Source organism: Apaloderma vittatum, unplaced genomic scaffold (assembly GCF_000703405.1).
Source record: "Apaloderma vittatum isolate BGI_N311 unplaced genomic scaffold, ASM70340v1 scaffold5560, whole genome shotgun sequence".
Taxonomy (NCBI): domain Eukaryota; kingdom Metazoa; phylum Chordata; class Aves; order Trogoniformes; family Trogonidae; genus Apaloderma; species Apaloderma vittatum.
In genome coordinates this window covers 25,415-41,399 of record NW_009694963.1, presented here as the reverse complement: position 1 = coordinate 41,399, position 15,985 = coordinate 25,415, and the positions used below count along the sequence as shown (strand labels likewise).

Genomic DNA, 15,985 nt, shown 5'->3' with positions numbered 1-15,985 from the left:
TGCTAGGCATCTTACCAATCCAGTATTACATCTACTTAGGAGCTATGCAGAAGAACTAGATTTAAAAAAAAACACCTAAAGACTTTGAGGAAGCTGAAGGAAGGGGAAGGAAGAAGACAAATCCATTTTAGAAAGTGCAGACTATGAAATCAAGTGTATCATCCAGGTGTCTACAGTGTGAGCAGGGGAAGATGTGATTGTATAGAGTGTGGTAACACTTCTTTTTCTGTAATACTTGTTTTCTATCAGATATGCTCGTGCCTCCCTATTATATTTAGATGTGTACTGCAGGCAATTTTAGGACCACTTCAGTGGGTATGTTTTCTCTCTTGAAGAATGCACAGAGGGTGTGTAAAGATGGCAAATGAAAAATGCTGCTAAGCTACTGAAAGAGATGGTTCAGGGGTACTCACTACAGAAACATTGGGGGAAAACAACGTATTCCATTTGCGTTCTATTAGGACTGCTGCTGCCACTCATAAATTCAAGAAGTGGATGTAGAACTCAGGTAATTTCTGATGGAGATTTCTATCTGCTTTCTCCAGGATCAAATATGATAGCTCACTCATATTTTAGCCATCAAATTTTGGAGGCAGGGGAAGATTCAAATCTTTGTCGAGCAGGTCATTGCTATGCATTTATTTTGCAGAGAGGAATGAAGGATGGTAATTCTGCTGTTCTAGTGAATTTTCTGATGTACATCTCAACTATAGCAAGAGGATATGTATGAGATCTGAGCTTTGGTGGGAATTCTTTCCTGGACTTTACCAAAGAGTCAAGATCTCATTCTGAGTACTACTCATTTCTACCTGCCTAAAATATTCCAGTCTCAATGGAGTGAAGTTTATTGCTAGACAAGCATTTACTGTAATATTCTGCGCTCAGTGGAATACAGACATTTAAAGATTTTCATTATTTTAAAGTGATTCCTTTCTTCCTGATGATCATAAATAACTCTCTAGGGTGCTCAAAACCAAAGTCTGCTGTTTTCTTTCTATCTTCTTTGTATACACTTTTGTTTCCCCTTGCTGCATACGTATCTATTTTATTGTTAGGCTTGTTCAGAAGAGTTACCGTAATGGTTGATTAAACCACAGCTGGCTTTTAAAAATAGTTATAAAACCCTAGCATGCTTTTAAAAAGAAAACACATAAGGAGTTATATGAATTCTGAAAACAAATATACCAACTACAGTATGGGGAATTGTTCTTTTGCTCTTCTACGTTAACTTTCATAGTGTTTGGGTAACAGCTTCTATATGAATAGGAAATATTAGATACTGCATGATGTTGCTATCTCCTATTCACTTCTCCTTTTAAAATAATTTTAGTGCAGGAAATGGAAGAGGAGATTTTAGGTAGGAGTAGTGGTGGATTTCAGCCACTCATACCGTGGCTGTTAGTAGTTGGTATCCTAGCAAGCAAGGATATGCCTTCTGATGTTGCGATAAACTGCTATTTTTAATATGCCACGTTTGGCCCAGGAATCTGAGTGGGGAATTTTATCCCAATAGTTCATACAGTCAACTGTGAAAACCTCCAGCTGTCAGTTGTTTTCTGCTTCCCTGCCCATCACAAGCAAGATGCCATCACTAGTCGGAAATCTTTGTCCAGATGGTGTATGTAGCTTTAATTTTGAGTTTGTCTGATGAAAGAAGTAGTGAATGATTAAGCACTCACTAAGGTGAGCTATAGCTTGTGACTACTGTTTCCCTGAGTAAATAGAACAAGGTGTCTAATCAAGCAACGAAGTGCCAGAAACACATAGCTATACAAATCTCAAATGCCGTGATACCACTGCTAATGCAGTCTTGCTATTTGAGCCTCTCACTTCACCAAAGTACATGATGTGAAATGCTCATTCCAATGCTCTGCTAGGGAGCCACAGGAAGGCTCAGACACTGCAAATAACTCTGTGCTTTATTTACCCCTGCGAATGCTTCCAGTGACTTCAGTGAGGCTAACCACAGAAGTTATTATACCCATAATTCTAGAATTAGAATGTGCATTGCCTTTCAGTGTTTGTGAGGACTAATGCAGGATTAGGAGGTTTGCATGTGCTTATCCTTTAAACCTACCCAGACAAGCACAAAGTGATGTTGCAGTAGCCTGTTGGTTTTTTCAGAAACACTATATACATAATTCCTAACATGTATTTATCTTTTTGAGTGTTTAAATAAATGTGTATGCATAAGCAGAAATTAAATAGTGAGTTAAAACGAAGATCTCTGCTGTAAAAAGTTAATAAACTTGGGACTGATAAGTCTTGATGAAAAAGCTTTTAGTCAGGTTATAGGTCCTCAGTTTTGCCATTGTTCCTTTAACTCTGCTCTCAGAAAAATAGCTCACTTACCATGAAAGAGTGATGCCTTTCTGTCCCTCTTCCCTCAGATAATTTGGCTGCCAAGTAATCTGGTTTTTTTGCAAAGTTAAAGAATGGAGGAACATACTATGTATCTTTCTTAAATAATCTGAACAAGGTTCTCTACAGAGCCTTGGAAGTTGCCCTCATGTTCTGAAGGGCTGGTAAGTGAAGAGAGAAAGGCTGTCATGTACATCTCCCAGGCTTCCCAGGGACAAATAGGGCCTCTACAGTATCTAGAATTACACTTGTTGACCGTATAACCAAATCGTAACAGAATTCATCATGTGTCTTTTAAAGTTTCTACTCTCATTTATGTTGGTTCAGTTGTTTCATCTTCTGTTTCTTTCAAACAACATGATTAGCTGCTAGGAGTCTCCTAGACCAGAAGAAAACCTAGAAAAGCTAGAGATACATATACAGGACATATTGTTCCTGCAATATGTCCTTCTCTACCATTCAGCCAGCTCAAAATTCAGCTGCAACTTCTAATGTTTTCCTCCCACAAAGACAATGGGGAGGTCCAAAGAGACCCCTTGTGTAATCATTTAGCAGATGGTATATAGCCTTATCTTAAGTTCTGAAAGCTCTATAATTTAACCTGTAAGCACAAAAAACCATGCCTCCAAAGAACTACAGTTAGGATCTGGTAATTGCATCTGTCTGTAAAAACGATTGTTTGTCTTCAGTAACAGGGCTCTTGAAAGATCCTGGAATCCTAAATGGATGAAGTGTGAGACAGGTTACATCCTCTAACAAGAGTTTGAAAGCAGAGAGACAAATCTTTCACTGAGAAGAGCCTGTGTATAGTGGCACTTTCTTTTCCACCTAGTTACCTGGAAACACAGGTGTACTAGAAAGGACAAAGTCAAGACTGTGCAAGCACACATCTGAGGGAGCGTTAGAATACCAGCCTGTTGGGTACAATATTGAAGGGGAACTTGCAAGTAGCTAGACTGTGCCTTGCACAAATACACAGTATGTTTTGGTAAGAGTTTGGATCACAGTTGCAATTAATCCATAACTAAATAATACACAATAACAAAAAAGTCCACTTACTGCTTAAATATAAGACCATGGGAAACTAAGATGAGAACTGGGTAAACAGACTGTACACAGAGGAAATCTCTAAAACTGCAGTACCCTGTTTGGTAGAGAAAGATGCCTGATGGCTGTGATATCTTGTGGGGATTAAAGACTAAAAATGGCTCAAGGCTTTTCACATAAGCACAGTATGTTCAGAGGGAAGAATACTTTCAAGTTTGGCTCCAAATATTGAAACTAAATTTAAAGAGTAGGTTTTTTAAGAAATTTTGATGATTCTATAAGCTATTGAAATGCTTTCTGTGACCTCTGATAGAAAAAAATGACAAAGTAAGCATTCCCCAAACTGTTCAATAATTAAACGTGTATTTGAAGTGATTTTTTTCCCTGTCTGGCTAAATACGTGTTTAAATTGAAAGTTATATAACCCTGTAGAAAAAAAAAAAGGCTGTTGCACAGTTTAATCTTGAATTATGTGCAGAATGGCTACAGCTAGAGATCACCTTAATACAGCTATTTTAGCCTTAACACAGTGTGCGTGCTCTTTGGTCATCTTGAAGAATTGCTGCCTATGAACTGAACAACAGTGGAGCAATTTTGTGTGTGTGTTTTCAGCTCCCACTAACAATTTTGGATGGTATTAGTGAAGGACAGGCTTGGCTGACTGGAATCACGTTTTGGCTTTGCTTTATGTGCAGTGTGTATGTTATTGTGAGCTGTTTCACTGAAGGCTCTCTCTGAGAGCCTTTAGAGAGAGATTTCTAGATAAAAGAATTGGCAGAGCAGGATGAGAAGAAAGGAGATAGGGGCTGTGTAGAACAGTTGCAGACTCTTCCTCTAATCTAGAAAATCAGGAATTTAGGATTTGGTCTAACCTTTTTTAGTATGCAATTAATGTGTGGAGAAAACCGTTTTTCATACATTATTGCTCTTATGGGGCTGTTGCACCAGGGAAATGTATATGATACAAAGAAAAAAAAGAAAGCTCAAGAATATGCAGCAGTGATGAGCAGGGGAAGAACAAGTATGGAAACCAGAATTTTAATTTCATTAGGAATTCTGAGTTATTTCCATTTTGAAGCAGAAAGTGCATGTACCTCCAACTCTGCATCAGCCTAGATGCATCTCAAAGCATTGCTCTTCAAGGCATTTGACCTTTTTTTTACTTCTAAAACCTTTCCAAGTTTTATTGAATATTATTTTCACAGTTACCCAGTTGTTCCAAACAGGATTAGGCATCCAGTGTCTTAAGTTTTCTGAAAACACACGTCAATATTTTATCTCTACTCTACATAATTGTACATAACCATATCTTTCCTTTGTTTAGCCATGCATACTGCTGTCTCCTAATCATTTAAACATAAGTTATTTCTGACAAATCTCCTACAAAATAATTAGCAATTAGATTAAAAATGAAAACACAAGAGGACAAAAGGAAATGCTTAGTTTTGAAAATGAACCCATTTAAATATGTAGTTATTAAAACCCATAAAAATTGTAGGAAAAACACTGGCTGCAGCTGTTCACCACTATACAATGACTACTACACCTTTTGTGCTGATGCTGAAGGGTAACTAATTTCTCTTTCATCCTTACTGTTGTGATCCTTAGAAACCGGAAGGATTAAAGATACATGACTTTTCAGCATCTTCTGGCTATGAAACAATTCATTATACATGGACTTTTATTTTTTTCTGTACATTTGATTAAGTAAGAATATTCAGAACAAAACATGAAGCAAAGAGTGACCTTTGTGATTTATAAGAAAATTAATATCCACTGATCTGCCTCTTGAAGGCAATTATGCTTTATGTATTTTCTGAGTACTCCTGGGTTTGTGTGTGGGTTTGGGGGTTTTCTTACATAAATCTAAAATTTAAGTTAGGTGAGTCTTACCTCTTGGGTTTACTGCCTTAATTTGTCTAGCCACGAAAGAATTGTTGCTCCTTAAGGTTTTGGCATGCTTTAACGTGGGCAAGACACATGGATTTGAAAATCTCTCTCTTCTACAGAGACTTGCATTTGCAAATCAGTTAAATAGATACATGTCTACATCAACAATTGATTGCCTCCGTGATGCAAAGCCTCTTCATTTTAAACAAATGGAACGTCAGATTAATACTGGATGTTTTCTGTATTACGAAAAAAATCAACTAGTGTTTCCCATTTACTGCTACAGTCCTGAAAAGCAGATGTGACATTTAACAATCCTGGTTTGGATGTGAATTCATACACAGACCCAGAGATTTAGTTTGTTTCTGTTCCTTCTCAAACAGTTGTCTCAAAACTTTTTGTTAACCGTTGTAAACATTTTAAATGCTGTTCTGAGATCTTGCGCAATGCCATTGCTTTTCTAAAGGCAGAAACTGCTCTGTCAGATTCTTATGTTTCCCTTGCAGTTGAAGAGCTGTAACTTTTCATAGAAAAGCCAGGTTCATCCTTCTCTGACATGGAGTGTCCATGTCCCTGGAGCGTCCATGTCCCTGCCTGTATCCTGAGTGAGGGAACTGCTAGCGCTGCCGCTGCAGTTCCATCCTGGTGTGGAAGAGGATTGTGCAGCAGGTCCACAGCATGTTCCACACGTTTACATAACACTAAGAACAACATCTTGACAATTTAAACATTTTTTTAAAAGCAGAGTAGGTGGACTTAGTTGACTTACTGCCAGCCGCAGTATCTCCACTCTGTTGATGAAAATAAGCAGCGCTACATAGAGTGGATTAAGACTGGTGCCAGGAATCTGCAGATTCTGGATCTGGTCTCTTTTCTGCTGTTAAGTAGTGTCAAGTCTTTAGCAAGTCATATCCTTTTTGTCCAAGTCCGTTCCACTGTCCATCAGTGGACAGTGGACAATATTTACCTACTTGTTTCAAAGAAATAAATTTATTTTCCTCAAGTTTCGAGGGTGTAAACCCTAAGGATTATGACCTGCACATAGGCATGTGCATTTGGCACACATTAAACTGCTCACAGCCTCTGAATGGTCCTGAGCAGTGCAACTTCTGAGGAAGTTTTTTGCAGCTTGAGGACAGAATAGTTCTGAACTGCAAAAACATCTGGTAGGTTTGTTCAGGTTTCAAAATTTTAAACTTTTAGTATTCTTTCCATAAACAATGGACTAACAAAACTTTGTTTCTTTTTGTCTCTTCCACACATACTGTGATTGGCATTAACAACTCTCAAACAGGCAACTTGAAACTTTCTTCTGGTGATGTTATGATTTCAGTTGCATCTCAGTTACACAACATAAATGTCTAAAAATATAAATTCTGAAATCTTGCTTTGGCAAACTTGAAAATGAACAGTGAACAATTAGCATTTCTAGAATGCAGAATTTCAGATACTTATAACCATGCTTTTTAGCTCTCTGTCAAAACACTAGCATGTCTACCAACATGTGCTTTAAATGTTTTGTTTATTGCTTCTGTATGATCCTAGATCTTAAGTATAACTGTATTTGACAACTGAAAAGACAGCACCAGTGTCAAAGACTAAAGTCACAAATTTGCCTCCTAAAATGAGTAGTCATTTTGGAAAATGCTGGCCCAGCTAAGGATGGAAATTTCATTTTTCTTTCGTACTCCAATTATCCCTCTGCTCTGAGTGGAAGCTACTTTTAAATATTTCCCTTGCCTAGAAAGATCACCTGCTTAGCAAGTGACAAAAGGCAAGTATTTTGAGAATCCTAACAGCTAGTATGAACCGGAGCTAGATTTCTAGTTCTCAGAAATCCTTCTCTGTGCCCTGTATCTGCCTGCTAATGTTTCACAAGCAATTCTTGAGAAAAGATTTTCCTTTCTACATGCACAGCAAGTTATGCAAGAGGATACTTTGCATCTTCTCCTTCATAGATGTTTTAGTTTATTTTGCGACAAAGCAATGTATTTCTACCTGATCACATTTTATTTTGAAGATGGCAAACAAGGAAATAGTAACAACTCCTCTTTTCTCTTCAAAACGTGCCATCAGTCTACAAACATTACAAAAAAAACCCAAGTCAAACCCTGAATATGTTTCAGAGTCCATAAACAAAACATCCCAACTACTGAAACTCAGCCTAAAAATAAAGAACATCCTTTTTTTTTTTTTTTTTTCCTTGGTGAGCCAGAAACCAGTGTCATCTGTCTGGTAGATATACAAAAAGCTTATCTGGTTCATTTCATGTTCAACTAAAGTTGATCCACTTAATTATTTCTTCCATTAAACAGCCCACTGCTGCTTTTTTTTCCGTCTGGAAAAAGTGTCAGTGTCACAGGAGAGAGATTTTGTGCTCAGAGGACCTGGAATTAGAAGAGCAATCATTTCGATATTAGAGATTTGTGTTTGGAGGCAGATTACTTCTGAGCATGTAGAAAATTTTTATGCTGACATGCATCTGTGCTATGAAATAATTTCAAACTCTGGGATGGTAGCAGATGTTAAAGTCCAAAGAATTAAAACTGTTGGTTTTGGATAAAAAAATATTCTAGTGTTATTAGAGAACAGAAGAAAGCACATGGCATAATAGGTCAATTTAATGGCATTGTTTGCAGTAAAGCTGACATTTCAGGTATAATCTGCAGTGCTCACTTGAAGTAGGCCATTTTGCTGGGCAGAGAAGGATTTGATACATTCTTTTCTAATACTGTGTGAAATTGGATTAGAACATAATAAAATGGAGAAAGTCAAATAAAGGCCTTTGGGATCACTGGTTATGCAGTGTAATAAGATGCACAAAGAATTAAAATGAATGTAGTCTTCAGAAGTATGACAAACTTGTCATGTGTAGTTGTGAGGACCTTCACTTTTTCTAGTACGTTTCCTTGGGTTACCCCTCCTGTGCTGTGCTCTTTGTTGATCTACATCCAGTGATTTCCTTCAGTAAGTCTGCACCGCATTTAACTGTTTTGTAATTGTTATTATTTGGAACAACAAGGTATTCAAAGGAAACATGACTGAAAACCTCCTACAGTTGATATAGTTTCTGTTTTCAACCATAAAATGCCCAATAGTGCTCAAAGCTTTGCTAAAATTTATTTCAGAGAGCCTGGTTTGGAGTACAGCCATGGAGTATTCTCTTGAGCAGCTTCACCAAGGAGCCCTTAGGATTCTGCTTCTGCTGTCAGTCTGTGAGACATCTAAGCTACTCAGACAAGAAAATGTGCTGAAACTTGCTTTCTTAAATGATGCTTGGAGGGTTTCTCATAACTTTATGGAATAAGTTCTAACCTTTGAAATTTTGGAAATGTTAATTAGTAAGCTGAGTACTCCACACTTTCATTTATCTAATACTTTTATCTCAAAACTCACATTAGCCAGAATTGGATTGTGTCTCCCATGTACTATGAGTCATTTGCTTTGAAAAGGTCTCTGTTAGCTGAAAACCCAATGACAAGTCTAGATGTCAGGTCGTGTGTTCGGTTTGGATATACAGGGTTACACTTCACACAGGAAATAATATTAGTAGGAATTAATAAACAACTCACATGTCAGTCCTGAATTTAATTTCAGAGATTAAAGAAAATTTGAATACAAACTATATCCCACATTTTCAAATTTGGAAGGGGAGATGATTAAAAAGAAAATACCAGAGCCAATCTTTTGACTAAGTTAAAGCATGGAAAAAGGACTAGTACGTATCAAAGTAACTCCAGCGTGCATGTGCATTCAACTTCCAGTTGATTGTGAAACTGAAAAGTTGAATTTGGGACACTTAATGCTGGATGAAGGCAGGCTTTCACTTGGAATGACTCTGATCTGCTCTGTCAGATTCTTATGTTTCCCTTGCAGTTGAAGAGCTGTAACTTTTCATAGAAAAGCCAGGTTCATCCTTCTCTGACATGGAGTGTCCATGTCCCTGGAGCGTCCATGTCCCTGCCTGTATCCTGAGTGAGGGAACTGCTAGCGCTGCCGCTGCAGTTCCATCCTGGTGTGGAAGAGGATTGTGCAGCAGGTCCACAGCATGTTCCACCTGTTTACATAACACTAAGAACACTGAGAAAGCACCTTAAAGCAAGGACAATATCAATTTTCAGAAAGAAATTCCAAAAAAAATTTGGTTTAATCAATTTGATCTGTAATATGGGCATGCTATCAGAAGCATAAAGTGAGGGTCTCAGAACACCCTTTACTTTTCAAAGGCTTTTTACACTTAGCATATGGTGAAATGCTTTCCTGAACTGAGGTCTAACAATCTTACACTTTGATCTTACTGTTAATGATGTTTGGTTTATTTTACTCTAAAATGTGCATTCCATTTTTGTATGGTTTGACATTGCAAATGGAATGGCTACCAAAGCTTGGCACCAGTACCTTCACCTTTGTGGATTTCTGTAATGTATCATTCTCATTGAAGGTCTGTTCTCCATAGGATGTGTGTGATTAATTTCTAATAGCATTACAAGGAAGTTGGCTCATGCTTTCAGAAGAAAGCTCTCTATGTTCCCGAAGTATTTTTTGTAGTTTTGTACCTAATCACTCATTGGATTCCTGCATAGAATTTGATACCAGAGACTTTGGGATACTAGAAATATAGACTTAGGAGTTTCTATTTTCCTGTGTAACAAAGTAATGCCAAAGAAAGAGTTAAACCAATTCAGTGTGCTTCATTGCTTCCATGGAACAGCATTGTCTGAACTCTATTTGCCTGGATTATAGATGTGATGTTATCTCACTTTATGAGAATAGTCTTTTGAAGGACTGAAAATCACTACATAAGAAATCTTGAATCTGTAGTTCTGGCTGATTAGTATGTGGTAATTTATGTAGCAATCATGCAAACTGCAGAAAAACAGGCAAAGTAAGAAAAGTACTATTTCCTTAAGTAAGTTTTAGATTAAGTAAGATTAAGACAAAAAACACTCCAGCTTTTCTACCCTATCAGCAGGGCAATGACTAAAACCGCTATCTCCTACATAAACATCCTTTAATATGTCCAAAGAATGAGAAATGAGGACTGAAAATTTACTGTCAATTTCCTTGGATTAAGGTCAAAGCTTGAGAGAGAATAGAGTATTTTTCTTCATAAATTTATCAGACAATTTCAGTTATAATTAGGTTAAGGAGATAAAATTAGAAACAAAAAGATTTCAAAAAGAAAAATTGCAATACTTACATTGGTGACATATTCGATATCCTTCCAAATATTACATTCCCTGGGAAAATCTGCCAAATCTAAAAAATTATCCACTATCACTTGGCCAATCAAGTCATGCCTGGAGAATCTGTCAAAGTCATACACAGAGAAATGGAGTTTCCTTGCATTCAGATCATTGTATGGGACAGCAAATAAAAAAACTTCATCGAATACTGGATTTAGGGTCTTTCTGTGCACTTTAGTCTGATGTTTTGTTTTCCTGTCAGGAAGCAGATATATCTTTACATATGGATCTGAAGTTCCAGAGAAGTCCTTTGCTGGCAGATTGATGGCCTTGTGTATCTTCACTATCAGCTGCTCTAAATCACAATCATATTTCAGAATAAAGTTCAGTCTTCCACATGCCTTGCTATTACTCCTCCGGCCATCATCTGTGTCCACTGATCTTTGTTTATACAGCTCTGGCTTAATGCGGCCAATCCCCGTCAGTTGCTCCTGTTTCTGAACCTGCTGGATGTTGAAGTCAGGGTTGGAGAGGTTGAGCTGTCTTCGGATTGAATTATGCCTTAAGTGAAAATGAAAGAATTGAAACAGATTGTGTTGAAGATAAGAATCTGTGCATGCACACTAAATATCCTCTTCTCCTTTGACATTTTTTTGTAATGTACAATGGGGTCAGATTTTTACTCACATAAAGTGATAAAGCATAATACCCAAGTGTTGTGAGAGCTCACCTTCAGCATCAGACTGCTAATATCACATAACTTTCTGTTCCTGTGTCTCAAGCCAGTGCTATGTACTCTCCAAACCTCTCTGAGTAAAGTGATAAATGCAAATTCACAGCCATTGCAAATCCAAAGGATCTGCCTTATTGGCAAGTATAATGTGATCTGATAAGAACTGTAGCTGTTTTTATCAGTTACCATTTTCAGCTGAATCCTTTGGATTAATGCCTATGAAAAGAGTTACATTATGTAAATGGCAGCAGGATCTGGCCTATTATGTCAGCTGAGCTTGCTGATTTCTGGTTCTAAGGTAAAGCTGGACAAAGAAGGATACTTCCCCACATTTCTGCATTTTAATTACTTGTTGATCTCTATGACTACTTCATTTGCAGCTGAGCTGTTCTGGTCTGAAATGCTTTGGTGATCACCCCAACAACTGTTTTGATTTTCTCTCATACTCGATGTAATAAGGTCTGTGGTGCTTTGGCTGACTAGCTCTATAGTTTCATTACACTGAGGAGAGAAAGTTGCTTTTAGCTTCAGTCCAGTGAAATTTATTACCTGGAGTCACTCAGTTATTGTAATTGAAATTTCTACCTCATGAGATAGTAACAGAAATCAAATTTGCAAACCCTGTTGGGGTAGTGGGATGTGAAAGCTGGATTAGGTGTAATCTTAATCTTACATGAGCTGAGTTCCACTTTTTTTTGTCCTATTCATATGCAGCAATCATTCAGTGCATTGTAGTACGATGAGCTGTGGTTGAACACAGGAAGAGCACATGGAAAATGCTAGCACAGGATTAGTCCTATTTATGTTGAATGTAATCAGCAATAGTTCCTCTGCTATCACTATTCATTCATTCCTTGTAAATAAGTGTTTATGTATGGTTAAAACAGAACAGTATCTTACATACTATTTTTTCCCTTTGCTTCATAATAAATACATACTTTTATAGCTACATATTAGTACGATAAAATGTTAGCATGTCACAAAAAAAGACATTTGTTGTTTGACCCTTAAGCTCCTCATCGCAGTGGGAGGTGCAGAATATCCTGGTGAGGAATAAAAAGAGGGCACTGGAGAGACAGCTTAGCAAGGATTGTAGCAGGGACAGGTGCCTGGTCTCTGTGGCCACCCAGGAAAGCCACAGCTGGCTACCCACTTATGCCAGAAAGCAGCAGAGGCAAAGGTGAACAAAGGAAGGATGTAGTACAAGGAAGATGGGTTCCTTCTGCTCAGTGAAATAGTCTCATAGGGAAGACCTAGGCAAAAGTATAGGACACTGAAAGAGAGGAGTAAAGAGCAACGCCTGTATCAGCAAATGGTACAGCGTAGGGGTTAGACCTGGCCAAGCCTGCCCTTGTGCAGAACGCCAGTGTGATGGGTGTAACTGGAGGGAGCCAGACTGGTAACTGTTGCCAGAAGAAAGATCTGCAGAGATTGACAGGAGTGAAGACATTGTCCTTGCACTCAGGATGCTGAGGCAAGTTCTGTTAGAGATTGGAATTGCTGCTGCTTCTTGTGAGATGACCATGCTGTGGTGATACTCTGCATTTGTCATTTGAGTGTCAGAATTGCAGCCCTGTTGTAGCAGAGAAAGCAGAGTATCTGACTCAAACTTTCACATTATCAAAGACACACGAGAGCTCTTGGTGTTAGATGCTGGATATGAATTTTCTGTTGTTAATTAATCTCATGACATGCTGGTTTCCCAGCAGTTTAAAAACACAGAAGCACCAGTCCTGTACTGTACTCCTGAGCTATTAGTCCTTATCTGGAATTCAGCCTTGTGTGTGGTAGGATGCAAACTTTGCTATCCTTAATTATGGCTTTGACTTCCCCATAGATTCCTACAACAGTATAAGTCCAAACCATTCTAATGCTAATATAAGAAAGAAGGGCACCCAGAGCTTTTCCAGCATAACATTAATAGTGTTCCAGGGACTTCTCAAATTCTTTCCAAGACATATTTTGGACAACTGGCAATTACTGAACTGGCTGTTACCTGCTGTCATCTTACACTATTCAGGTGTGCCTGCAGGCAAGAGTCTTGGCTAAACTTGTTCTCCCAGATGGCCAGAAAGGAGGCTAGCAAAGAGCGATTAGGCTAGTGCTGTACCTTCTCCAGATGACGTGCCTCTGCTATGACTCAGAAATTTGCTGGCTTTTCACATGCTGATCCTTTTTCTTACTGTGTGAAACATAATCCTTTTGTCACCTGCCCCTGCACACACTCTCACCCCTCTCCTTCCTCTTCCCTCCTGTACTGGTTCTCCAGTTCCCCTCGAGGCTTCACTGACTCTTGTTCAGCCACTTCCCCTCTCCTTCACCCTCCCCAGTCATGGTCCTGGCTAAAATCTATGATTTTTAATCCCGTTTCTAACTCTCGCAAGTGTTTCATTAGCTTGCCCTACTTTTCTTCTTTGGCTGTTTTAAAAATCTTTGAGGAGATATTACTGAGAGTTCAGTATCAGTGCTAAGTCCAAATGAATATGCTTTACAAGCTAAATCTAGGCTGTTCTAGTGCTTTAAAGGACACACAGTGCTCTGTCTTGTCCAGATTCTAAGGGAGAGGCACAAATGAGACAGTAGTCAATAGATGAGTAGAAGAGCATTGTGATCCTGTCCTTTTAACCTAAGAGGTTTGTGCACCTCAAAGAATAACCTTTGTGTCAATTTTTTTAAAGAAGAATGTGGCAAGTAAATTATGTATTTTTAATAGATCAATGTACTGGATATTCAAGCTGTGCTCTTTCAACTATATCTGTATTCATTAATATCAGACAGAAACTGGAGTTACTGACCGAGCAGAAGAAGTTGGTTCAGTGATCTGACGATGCATTCGCACATTGTGTACGCAGTTCTCCTTCGTTCCCGCCTGAGCATCCAATGGAATATCAGGGGAGGTGTGGCTGATCTTCATGGAGGACTCTGGATAGGCTGTAGGCTGACCCAGATAATCCTCACTGTAGTCACGGTCATTGGTTTCTGTATCTGTGTAGTTCAGTGATTCTTGTTTGTTGTCTTTGGTCGCGAATGGCAGACCACGCTCTCGCCAAGGGATCCAGCAAAGCTTCCAGGATACGAACAGAGAGACACCAAACAGAGCAAGACCACAGGCTGTGACAACTAAGGAGAGCAAGCTTATTGATATATCTGCAAATAAGAAAAACATGCATGTCATGTATTTGTGCTCTCTGGAGCTTGGCATCTCCACGGCATACAATATGGGAAGTAAATATCTCTAGATTACAAATCTACAAAAATTAAGTTCTAGTTCCTGCAACAGCCATATAATAGAAACAAATGTCCTATTTTTTTTTCCCAAAGAAATAAATTTAACCTTGTTTGGAATTCAATACAAGGTTTGTCTTGACAGAACTTAGTTTTCATTTTCCCTCTGAAAGCTGGGTGGGATGAAGGGTCGTTCTAAATATGAACTGTTCACTAGTCACTCAGCTTTCTACTGATGACAGAGCAATGTCTGCAGTATATTTTGTCTTTTGTTTTCCTTTTATGTAGTGCAGTTTCCTCCACGTCCTTTACCAGATCTTACTATTTTCTCTGGAACTGTATTAGACACCAGGAAAATCTGCACACATGCACACAGGTGACATTAATGTTCTTTTAGGTATTTGACTGAAGTATCTTGTTTCCTTATTTTAATTCCCTTCCTTCTAATCTTAGACTCATTCTTGTCTTGACAAATTATTTTGACCTATCAGTATGTGGCTTGCTATTCATAATTTAGTTTAGGTATGAATATCTTTTTGAAACAGATTTTTCTGTTTTTTAACTCCAATGGCTCTTTTTTCTCTTTCCAAACTTATGATATAAAAAAGAAGGTGGAGATGAGTTTTCTGTTGTTTTTCCTACTCGATAGTCATATCAACACAAATACATTACAACTGAGAGGCTTCTTCTCTATTTTGCTTTGGGTTAAGTTGCACTTTGGGAAAATGACTCAGTGGAACACCTGTTTTTATGGTTACAATGTTTTTGAAATGTATTTCTCTGTAGATTACACAATATATCATGCCTTCAACACAATTAGTAAGAATTCTATTTTACTGCTTCAAATTATAAACACAACTTGATCAAAGCAATTTTTCACACTGCCTGTAGGTTCACAATGTCAGGCTGCATCTCTCTAACTAACAACTAGACTAAATTTTCAAATGATAGGATGAGGTTGAAATATACTGCTCCTACAAGGACAATTATTTAAGAATTACAGTCTCCGTCAATCTGAAAAAAACTGTATTTTTCAAAAAACGTGGAGAAGTCAATACCTAAGTCAATACCTTCTGCCCCTGCTGTGACTCTCATTCTCACTACCCAGACAGATTAAATTTCTGCAGAGGGTGGAGTGACACTACAATCAGTTTCATGCAGGAGCTGTCCAGATATTTTGCATGCTGAAAACCAATTTTAAACAATTTTAGCTAGCATGTCCTTTTCTGTCCTTCGCCCGGTCATATGAAGACAAAGCTCATTAACAGTGGGGACAGCACAGCAGCTGGTTGGAAATATAGCAAAGAGTTTCCGAGCTGAAATTAATTAAAGAAATTCCTCCCGTGCATAAAAGGCAGTTTGAGAGGAAGTTGAATGGTAGTTCTTTATACTTTTGGAATAGTTACTGGTAAACAAGTCTGGCAGTGGAGGCAGAGCACAGCCTCTCCATTTGATTAAAAATCAGAGGAACTGGGATGCAGTAGTGAAAGAAGACCTTCAGAAACAAGCAATTTGTCTTGGATTCCCTGGAGAAGGAAGAAAT

At 38.2% G+C, this 15,985-nt stretch overlaps 1 protein-coding gene across 1 annotated transcript in view; it reads right to left on the bottom strand.

Moving 5' to 3' along the window:
- SYT9 (synaptotagmin IX) overlaps positions 1-14,364 on the bottom strand; it is a gene marked incomplete at its 5' end in the record, with an annotated part of 31,682 nt that extends 17,318 nt beyond the window's left edge. Inside the window, 2 exons of the mRNA XM_009869389.1 lie at positions 10,499-11,045; positions 14,013-14,364. Coding sequence (XP_009867691.1) covers positions 10,499-11,045; positions 14,013-14,364 — 899 coding nt within the window. The remainder of the gene's footprint in view (positions 1-10,498; positions 11,046-14,012) is intronic.
- Between the last annotated feature and the right edge of the window lie 1,621 nt (positions 14,365-15,985).